Source organism: Aotus nancymaae, unplaced genomic scaffold (genome assembly GCF_030222135.1).
Source record: "Aotus nancymaae isolate 86718 unplaced genomic scaffold, 86718_ANA_hifiasm-v0.15.2.pri h1tg000017l, whole genome shotgun sequence".
NCBI classification, from domain to species: Eukaryota; Metazoa; Chordata; class Mammalia; order Primates; family Aotidae; genus Aotus; species Aotus nancymaae.
Genome location: NW_026988429.1, coordinates 1165376 through 1176843, shown reverse-complemented (window position 1 = coordinate 1176843; position 11468 = coordinate 1165376). Strand labels below are relative to the sequence as shown.

Genomic DNA, 11468 nt, shown 5'->3' with positions numbered 1-11468 from the left:
TGGCCCTCTAACTTACTTTGTGGGAAAATATTTGATTACCAATTAAATTTCCTTAATGGTTATAGACTATTTAGGTTTCTAAAATTTCTTTAGTATTGATTATATACATTTTTCTAGGAATGTGTCCATTTTATCAAACTTATTAGCATAAAGTCATTCATTATGTCCTCTTATAACCCCTTTCATGTTTGAGCATTTGTAACAATGTCCCTTTCTCATTCCTTATATTGGTTCTTTGTTCTCATTTGTTCTCACTTCCTAATCTGAGTCCTGGGGATTAGTAAAAGTAGCCAGGAGTATTGGAGGCAGAGAAGCAGCATGAGCAAATGCACTAAAGTGAATATATTTGGTATTGTTTCCGTGAAAACCTCGAGGTAAAGAACAGCTTCTAATGAGGCTAACAATCAAGTAATGACACGTCTTAAAGAGAGTTTAAATTTTACCTTATAAGAGATTTAGACAACCAAAGAATTTTAGCCAAGGAGAAATGTAGTCATATTTTCATTTTTTAAGGATTATTTGTTAGGTACTAAACACACATATGCTAGGTACTGATGAATAAAGTCAACAAGACAGGTTCTCTACCCTTGGGAAGCTTACAATATAGTGGGAGAGGCAGTCATAGGAACAAATTATGATAGAGCACAATAAATGCTAATAAAGAAACAAAGTTTATGGGAGCAGATAGCTTACTTTGAGACAGAAGCTTGAGTTTTTTGGTGTAACTTTTGATTAATTCCGCTCAGCATCTCTAACCATTTTCGGGCTTACATTATAGGCAAACATCTAGATCTCTTGGGAGCTGTTAAAATAGGATTGCCTAGACCAGCTGCAGTACCCAATCTGACTCCTTTCTGGATTTTTCCCCTCAACTTGTGTTTTATATTTCAACAGAGCACACATAATTCAATTTGAAAACCAGTAGTTTCTCTTTCCTTCCCTATATGTGTAGAGAATATCCAGCTGGTGGCTACAGTTCCGCTTCTGGTTTCGCTGCCATGCATTCTGGGCGAACTACTGGTAAGGGGCCCTCCACCCACATTCAGATTGACCAGCAACCTCCACGGCTTCTCATTGTGCACATTGCTCTACCGTCCTGGGCTGACATCTGTGCCAACCTCTGTGAGGCTCTGCAGAACTTCTTCTCTCTAGCCTGCAGCTTGATGGGCCCCAGCCGCATGTCCCTGTTCAGTTTATACGTGGTACAAGATCAGCATGAGTGCATCCTCCCTTTTGTGGTAAGTATATCTATATTTATTCATTTTATCCTGAAAGTAAATACAGTGGTAATGTTTCTGGAATAGAGATCATAGTTATTAATACTTACAGCAATAACTACACTACCTCTCCACATGCGGTAGCCCCCAAGTGACACCATGAGAGTAAGAAGGCATCCTACATATATAGGGGTAAACACACTTGAAGAGAAACTCCAAAATTATTAATCTGGGAGTATAAATAGGCTACAAGCTGCCCCTTTTCACTCCAGAGAGAGGGAGAGAAACTTTGGCATTGACAGATGTTTGAAATGTAAACAACTGACTCCTTTTATGCCCTTTGAAATGTAAACACAGAAGGAGGGAAGCCTCTTAAATCTCTTCTAAGGTCTCTGGCTGTTCAATCATCTTTTAACTTCCAAGACTTGTATTTTAACCCAGGTACCAGGTTTCTTTGCTCAGAAAGCCCTAACTATGCAAAAACATGAACTTGTTTTTTCTACATTCCACATAGACTCAGGTGAAACTGCCCCCTAGTGTTATGGAAGGCAATGTCTGGGCCAGGTGCAGTGTTTTTATAAAGCTCCTTCATACATAGACAATTATCTATGCTCTTACTCAAAATTTCAGTCTTCCCTTTCTCCCTTACATAAAATTCAGAATTATAGAGATGAGAAAGACTTCCAGAGATTCTGTGCATCTCCTTCCTTGAGGTAGCCTTGCTGCTAATATATACTACTAAATGGATATAAGTCTTATTATTTAAGATTTCCAAAAAAGGAAATTTCATAAATCTATTCCTGAATTATTAATGTAATATATGACTGGAATCTACTTAGTTTTTGATGAATGCCTTAGTTTCCCTCATTGGAAGTGGAAAGATAACATCTCTGTCGATACTATAAAGAATGAAAATAATATACATTACTTTATGCTTCTTAGGTTAGAACATACCCTGGTTGCTTTGACAGAACCTTAGGTTTACAAAAACTCACGATTTATTTCTTGAAAAAAGTCACACAGGGAAAGTGTTTAATATAAATGCTGTAAGTGCTAAGTGTGGGGATTTTGTCTGTGCATTGTTACTTAGGCTGGGTTTGGGAAAGGATAAAATTATTTAAGAAATTCAATTGATCATTTCTACAGCTTGAGCAGAACTTGTACCTCTATTCATTGTTTATTGCTGTGTAACAAATTATCCCAAAATGTAGTGGCCTAAATTAATAAACATTATCTCATAGGTACTAGGAGTTAGGAATTCATAAGTGGCTTAGGTAGATCTGGCTTGAGGTCCCTCATGAAGTTGTAGCCAAGATGTCAGTCATCTGAAAGCTCAAGTGAGGCTGGAAGATCCAGTCCCAAGATGGCATATTCACTTAGCTGTTGGCAGGAATTCTTATTTCCTGACCATTTGGATCTTTCCATAGGGCTCATGAATGTCCTTAATTTGTGGCAGCAGGCTTCTCCCAGAACAACTGATCCAAAAGAGAGGGAGAGCAATGAAGAAGCTATAATATCTTTTATGCCATAGTCTCAAAAGTAACATGTCACTTCTTCTACATTCTGTTCATTAGAAGCAAGTCATTGTTTCACCCTAGATAGAGTAACAGGGAGCAGATTTACCCTCTTGCCTAAAACAATTTTTAAAAAACTGGATAATACGTATGAAAACTACTTTTCAAAACACTGGATATCACACACCAAAGAACAAAGCCCCCTGGGAGATAACAAGTAAATGAGGTGAGACTTAGAATGGACCCAGCTTGCAGATCACCTGAGGTCAGGAGTTCAAGATCAGCCTGGCCAGCATGGTGAAACCCTGTCTCTACAAAAATACAAAAATTAGCTGGGCATGGTGGCAGGTGCCTGTAATCCCAGCTACTCGGGAGGCTGAAGCAGGAGAATCACTTAAAGCTGGGAGGCAGAGGTTACAGGGAGCCGAGATTGCACAACTACACTCCAGCCTGGGTGACAGAAAAAAACTCCATTTCAAAAAAAAAAAGAATTGTCCTAGCTTACTCCCTTGAGAAAGTTTCCAAGCCACAGTGCAGTAATGGAGATCCTGGGGGGGGTGGGGTGGGGGGGTGCCAGTGGTTTCCCTGAGTCAAGGAGATGGATCTGGGACTTCAGGGAGACCAAGGAGGAAAAAGAGCTACATAGAGGAAAGGAGAAAGAGAGAGCTACATACAGAACTCTAAAGATCTGAAGAGGGTTCCCCATGAGTATTCAGCAGAGTACTGATCAGTACATGTGTGTAAGGAAACTACCCAAGGCCAAAGAAGGAAGGACCCTAAAGCACTAAAGACAATGGTACCTGATACTCACAACTGGAATAGTACATGTTCATATCAGCCAAGCTGGAAATCCTCATAATTCATGATGCATTGGGTAGAGGACTCAAAAAGGTCCTTGCCTCAGTAGGGCATAAAGAGCCCTAAGACTTAGTACTGCTCAAGACTACCTAACATAAACACAAGATCCTAAGTGTCAAACTGTTCCCAGGTAACTTAACTATCCCAGAACAAAGCTCAAAAATATAGAAATACAAAAATATGTAGCACCCAACAAGGTAAAATTCATACTGTCTGGCATTCAATCAAAACTTAAATAAGTGTGCAAAGAAGCAGGAAATTATGACTCATTATGAAGAAATTATTAATTAAAACTGACCCAGAAGTGACATAAATGTTAGAATTAGCAGATGAGGACATTAAGACAATTGTTATAATTGGGTTCCATGTGTTCAAAAAGCTAAGTGGAGATATAGAAGATATTTTAAAAGATCCAAATTAAAATTTTGAGAGGAAAACTATAATTTCTGGCATGGAAAATACACTAGATGGAATTATTGGCAGATTAGACATTGCAAAAAAAAGATTAGTGAACATGAAGACATAGGAATAAACCTGACAAAAACAGGCAATGGGGAAAGGATTCCCTGTTTAATAAGTGGTGTTGGGAAAACTGGCTAGCCATGTGCAGAAAGCAGAAACCAGACCCCTTCCTGACACCTTACACTAAAATTAACTCCAGATGGATTAAAGACTTAAACATAAGACCTAACACCATAAAAACCATAGAAGAAAATCTAGGCAAAACCATTCAGGACATAGGCGTCGGCAAAGACTTCATAACCAAAACACCAAAAGCACTGGCAACAAAAGCCAAAATAGACAAATGGGACCTAATCAAACTCCACAGCTTCTGCACAGCAAAAGAAACAGTCATTAGAGTGAATCGGCAACCAACAGAATGGGAAAAAATTTTTGCAGCTTACCCATCTGACAAAGGGCTGATATCCAGAATTTACAAAGAACTAAAACAGATTTACAAGAAAAAAACAAACAAGCCCATTCAAAAGTGGGCGAAGGATATGAACAGATACTTTACAAAAGAAGACATACAGGAGGCCAACAAACATATGAAAAAATGCTCATCATCACTGGTCATTAGAGAAATGCAAATCAAAACTACATTGAGATACCATCTCACGCCAGTTAGAATGGTGATCATTAAAAAACCTGGAGACAACAGATGCTGGAGAGGATGTGGAGAAATAGAAACACTTTTACACTGTTGGTGGAAAACAGTGTGGCGATTCCTCAAGGACCTAGAAATAGAAATTCCATTCGACCCAGCAATCCCATTACTGGGTATATATCCAATATATATATATTACTCAAGGACCTAGAAATAGAAATTCCATTTGACCCAGCAATCCCATTACTGGATATATATCCAAAGGATTATAAATTGTTCTACTATAAGGACACATGCACACAAATGTTCACTGCAGCACAGTTTACAATAGCAAAGACCTGGAACCAACCCAAATGCCCATCGATGATAGACTGAACAGGGAAAATGTGGCACATATACACCATGGAATATTATGCAGCCATCAAAAACGATGAGTTCACGTCCTTTGTAGGGACATGGATGAACCTGGAAACCATCATTCTCAGCAAACTGACACAAGAACAGAAAATCAAACACCGCATGTTCTCACTCATAGGTGGGTGTTGAACAATGAGAACACATGGACACAGGGAGGGGAGCACTACACACTGGGATCTGTTGGGGGAAAATAGGGGAGGGACAGTGGGGGGTGGGGAGTTGGGGAGAGATAGCATGGGGAGAGATGCCACATATAGGTGAAGGGGAGGAAGGCAGCAGGTCACACTGCCACTTGTGCACCTATGCAACAGTCTTGCATGTTCTTCACATGTACCCCAAAACCTAAAATGCAATAAAAAAAAAACTATCCAAAATGAAACACAGAAAGAAAATAATCATTTTGTTATATGAATAGAGCATAATTGAGCTGGGCAACTTCAAGCCATCTAATTTATGTGTAATTAAAGTTACCAAAGGAGAGGAACAGGGGACAGAAAAAAATACTTTTAAAAATGGCCAAAATTTTTCTAATTTTGAGAAAAACTCTAAACTCACAAATTTAAGGAATCAATGAATGCCATGCACAAGAAACATGAAGAAAGCCACATTAAGTTACATCATATAAAAACTACTGTTAAAGATGAAATCTTGAGGCTAGGCATGGTGACTCACACCTATAATCTTAGCACTTTGGGAGGTTGAGGCAGGAGGATCACTTGAGCCCCAGAGTTTGAGATATATGTAGAGGAAATACCTAAGATAATTATAAACAAAGGAGGGTAAAGCAATATAAAGGAAGGTAAGGTTTCTACACTTCATTTGAACTGGTATAATGTTGACACCAGTTGACTCTGATAAGTTTCTAGGTATAATGCAAAAATTAGAGCTACCACTAAAATACCTATGCAAAGAAATACACTCAGAAACACCATAGATAAATCAAAATATAGTATTTTTAAAATATTCAGATAGCCCATTGGAAGGTATGTAAAAGAAAACAAAGAAACTAAAAACAGAGGGAACAAGCAGAAAACAACAAATAAATTGGCAGGCTAACATATCAATAGTTACATTAAATATGAGTGGCCTAAAAACATCAATTAAAAGAAAGAGCTTGGCAGAGTTAATTTTTTAAATGACCAACTATATCTTGTCTAAAAGAAACTAACTTCAAACACATTAAATATAGGCTGAAAGTAAAATAATGGGAAGGGATATACCATGTAAACATTAACCAAAACAAACCAGGAGTGGCTATATTAATATATCAGATGAAATAGATTTCAGATGGAAGAATACCAGGTTCGGAGAGGGACATTAGACGATGATGAAAAGGTCAGTCCACCAAGAAGATACAGCAATCCTAAATGTGTATGCACCAAACAACAGAAGCTATAAAATATGTGGAGCAAAAGTTGATTGAACTAAAAGAAGAAAGAGATAAATCCACAAGTATAGTTGGAGTCAGTGTCCCTCTCTCAACAATTTTAGAACAACTAGACAGAAATCAATAAGGATATAGAAAAACATCAGCCAACAGGATCTAACTGACATTTGTGTAATACTCCACCCAACAACAAGCAGAATGCACATTCTTTTCAAGCACCCATGAAACATTTGCCAAATTAGACTATACCATGGGCCATGAAGGAAAGAAACTTAAACAAATTTTAAAAATTGAAATCGTACACAGTATGTTCTCTGACACAATGAAATCAAGGTAAAAATCTATAACAGAAACATAACAGAAAAATTCCTCCAAACACTTGGAAACTAAACAAAATACTTCTAAATAATCCATGGGCCAAAAAGCAAAATGTCAAGGGAAATTTTAAAAGACAACATTGAAATGAAAGTAAATGAAAATGCAAATATCAGAATTTATGGCCGTAGCAGTGGCTCACGCCTGTAATCCCAGCACTTTGGGAGGCCAAGGCTGGTGGATCACCTAAGATCAGGGATTCAAGACCAGCCTGACCAACATGGAGAAACCCTGTCTCTATCAAAAATACAAAATTGGCCGGGAGCCGGGCATGGTGGCGCATGCCTGTAATCCCACCTCCTCGGGAGGCTGAAGCAGGAGAATTGCTTGAACCTGGGAGGTGGAGGTTGCAGTGACCTGAGATTGCGCCATTGCATTCCAGCCTGTGCCACAAAATGAAACTCAGGCTCAAAAAAAAAAAAAAAAAAAAAATTGTGGGATGCAGCTAAAGCAGTGCTGAGAAGTAAATTTATGGTACTAAAATGCTTACATTAGAAAAAGGAAAAGTCAAATCAGTAATATAAGCTCCCACCTCAAGAAATTAGAAAAGGAAAAGCAAAATGAACTCAAGGCAAGCAAAAGGAAGAAAATAAGAGCAAAACTAAGTGAAATTGAAAACAGAAAATAGAGAAAATCAGTGAAAAGAAGTTGATTCTTTGAAAAGATCAATAAAATTGACAAACCTCTAGCAATAATGACAAGGAAAATAGAAAAGAAATATATAAATTACTGGCAGGGCGTGATGGCTCACACCTGTAATCCCAGCACTTTGGGAGGCTGAGGCCAGTGGATCACCTCAGGTCAGGAGTTCGAGACCAGCCTGGCCAACATGGTGAAACCTGGTCTCTACTAAAAATACAAAAAATTATCCAAGCATGGTGGCAGGTGCCTGTAACCTCAGCTACTTGGAAGGCTAAGGCAGGAGAATCACTTGAACCCGGGAGGTGGAGGTTACAGTGAGCCGAGATTGTGCCATTTCACTCCATCCAGCCTGAGTGACAAGAGTGAGACTTCATCTAAAAAAAATAAAAATAAAATAAGGAAATATGAATTACCAATATCAGGAATGAAACAGGGGAGTGTCATTATGGGCCCTTATTATCCAAAGGATAATAAGGGAATACTACAAATACATTTACATACATACATCTAACAACTTAGATGAAATGGACCAATTCCTTGAAAAGCACAAACTATCAAAATCACCCAATGTGAAACAGATAGTTTGAATGGCCCTATAACCATTAAAGAAACTGAATTCATAACTTTTAAATTCCTGAAAAAGAGAACTTCAGACCCAGATGGTTTTACTGAAGAATTCTAAACATTTAAAGAAAAATAACATCAATTCTACATAATCTCTTCCAGAAAATGTAAGAGAAGGGAATACTTTCCAACTCATTTTATGAGGCTACTTTTTATCCCAAAAATAGACTAAGACAGTACCAAAAAAAAGAAAACTGAAGACATATTTCTCATGAACATATTTGACATAAAACTTAACAAAATACTAACAAATAGAATTCAGCAATTAAAAAGAATTATACACCATGACTAAATAGAACTTATTTCAGGGATACAAAATTCGTTCAGTATTTGAAAATCAATACACCATATTAAAAGGCTAAAGAAGAAAACCACGATTATATCAATTGAAGTAGAACAAGCATTTGACAAAGTTCAACATCCACTGATGATAAAACCTACAGCTAATGCCATATTTAATGGGAAAGACTGAATGCTTTCCCCCTAAGATTGGAAACAAGACAGAGATGTCTGCTCTTAGCACAGCTCAGCATAGTACTAGAAGTCCTAGGCAGCACAATAAGGTAAGAAAAGAAATAAAAGGCATACAGCTTGGACAGGAAGAAATAAAATTGTCCCTATTTATAGATGACATGATGGTCTATTTAGAAATCCCAGCCGGGCACAGTGGCTCACGCCTGTAATCCCAGCACTTTGGGAGGCTGAGGCAGGTAGATCACGAGGTCAGGAGTTCAAGACCCACCTGGTCAATGTGGCAAAACCCTGTCTCTACTAAAAATGCAAAAATTATCTGGGCATGGTGGTGCATGCCTGTAATCCCAGCTACCTGGGAGACTGAGGCAGGAGAATTGCTTGAACCAGGGAGGCAGAGGTTGCAGTGAGTCAAGATCGCACCACGGCACCCCAGCCTGGACAACAGAGTGAGACTCCATCTCAAAAAAAAAAAAAGAAAGAAAGAAAAAGAAACAAATCAAGAAGTTTGTACTACCCTTTGAGGAGAAGTATGTCAAAGAATTTGTATACATATTTAAAACCACCACAGTTCCCTTCTGGTGATATACCAACACCTTAAGTCAAGTGATAAGAGCCTGGATTTCTAAGAGGGAGCTCAATCCTTAGGTACTTCCCACTGGTAGTTTTTCCCTTACAAAATTGCCTCTACAGTAACCATCAACACTTTTATAACAAACATACAAGACATTTGTTGGTCATCTTCAGACACACAGTTCTGACAAATCGCCCTGTTTGCTAATATATTAATAACATTAAGCAGATATTATGGAGTACTTACTGCATACAAGACATCATGCTAAATGTTTTTTCATGACTTTCACTTTTATCCTAATATATGTTTGCTTATTGATGTATGTATTTAATATAGTTTTTAAAATCCATTGTTATCTTTTAGCTTATAACTTTAAAAATGATTTTATTTTCTTTTTTAATTATTTATGTAAGGAGCTGTTAAGTCAGTCAAATTGCTAGGAAGAAACAGATGGCACACTCAAACTGAATAATTTTCAAAGAAATATAGAAGGGAATATTTACATGGGTGTGGGCAGAGTTTAGATGGTGCAATAACCAAACCACCTCTAGGACTGAAGAAGAGAGAGCTGTCTGAAGAGGGCTGCCTGACAGAATCTTTGGCCTTTGTTAAAGAAAAAGTTAGTCATAATGCTTGTTAAATTACAGTAAGGAAGACTTTATAGAGGACCAACACAATAGGTATGTCATTATGGTTCTAAATACAGGGACCATGGCATCGGTCCCTTGGAAACCTGTCAATAGGTATAAGGACCATGACAATGCGATGTTGCAATGGGAAAGAGAGATTGGGCTCAATTCTGAATATGGCGCAAACAAGTGGGAATATATAGCCAAGGAGCATGTGGTGATCAGTGGATAGATCATTACTAAGAGGAAGCAACAGGAGTAATGGGAATTCTAGCTAAACCTTATTACAGGATTCTTGCTGAAAACAGGCCAGGGTGATCAGACAACACCTGGGGGATGGTGGAGGATGGGGAACCCAATCAGATACCAAGAATTATCAGACATTAAGAGTAGGGGATTCTTGCCAAACTAACTTAGCAGGGTTCTTTGCTAAAACTAAATTTTACAAGGAAGTGCACAGATGGGCCTAAGAAAATGTTTAGAAGCCTGACTAAAGTTTGGTCAAGCAAAGAATCATATTGCCTTCAGAAGAAGGACACAGTCATCCCATGGCAATCTAGTGAGGAGGAAGCCAGGAGATGAAATACCCAGACCTCACTCTCCCACATCCAGATCTCCTGCTGGTGCCTCCCATTGGCCAAAGCTAGCTGGAAGCAAGAGTGTGAATGACCTCATTGAGTCAGTCCCTATGGATCACCTTCCTGGGACACAAAATAGGGTAAAGTAGAGCGTGATCTGGAAGGGCACAGGGATGATATTCAGTATAAGAGATTTCTTAAAGAAATGAGCCCATGTCACAAACAAGGGTAAAGGGATTTGTTTTTTTTTCCTCCTCAAGTGGCTATGTTATATTCCTCTGGCACTCCTCGGTACATTTGGACCTAGTTGAATCCCTTAGTCTTTTAATCACTCCGCTAGGAAGGGCAGACAGCTTTATACTAGAAACCACTGACTTGTCTGGAGTTCAACTAAGCTGGGAAAGAGCTGAGCTGTCATAGTAGCTGATTAAAAACATCAAGCCACATATGAAAGGGTAAGCCTTTGATTATTTATAGTAATAGTATAAGCAATAATCTAAACTGGGGAAAGTGCCTACTCCCCCATTCCATTTCCTCCATGGAACTGTGCACTGGTTGAGGATCAGTGCAGACATGGGGATAGTTTCACTATTGAAGGAGTTCTGAACAAAAGGCTCTGGCAATTTTATGCCTCCTGGGGTTGAGGGGAGGGCAAGGCTAGGAGTGGAAAAGTACTGAGTACTGAGTCAGAGTAGAGAAAAGTGTCTTCAGGGTTTCTTCTCCCTTCCCCTACAAGAAGGTCTTGACAGAGGGCCTGAGGAGGACTTGGCCCAAGGCCTCAGATGAAGAGACCTATAAATAAAAGTACCAGAGCTAGGAATACAAATATTCCAAGAACATGACCAGCCAGGGGGCCTGAATCCTTGACTACAACTCCCTTCAGAGACTGCAGTGCATTGGCTGTGCACCAAGTCTGGTGTGGCGAAGGCAGCTTTTCCCCCATGAGGCCTGCCAGGTAAATTACTTGTAATTGCATATGGTCAGGCTTGAAAAAAATCACACATAGGTTTTTAACCAGGAATCAGACTCCTCATTGGTTTCTCAGGAAAAATTGAAAGCCAAAATTTCTTTCCA

General features: G+C 38.7%; 1 protein-coding gene across 2 annotated transcripts in view; it reads left to right on the top strand.

Annotated features, from left to right (window-relative positions):
- The first annotated feature begins 998 nt into the window (after positions 1-998).
- M1AP (meiosis 1 associated protein) overlaps positions 999-11468 on the top strand; it is a 90391-nt gene continuing 79921 nt past the window's right edge. Inside the window, exon 1 of one of the 2 annotated variants that reach the window (XM_012452157.3) lies at positions 999-1238. In XM_012452157.3, coding sequence (XP_012307580.1) covers positions 999-1238 — 240 coding nt within the window. The remainder of the gene's footprint in view (positions 1239-11468) is intronic. The other variant, XM_064377846.1, reaches the window with a different exon arrangement.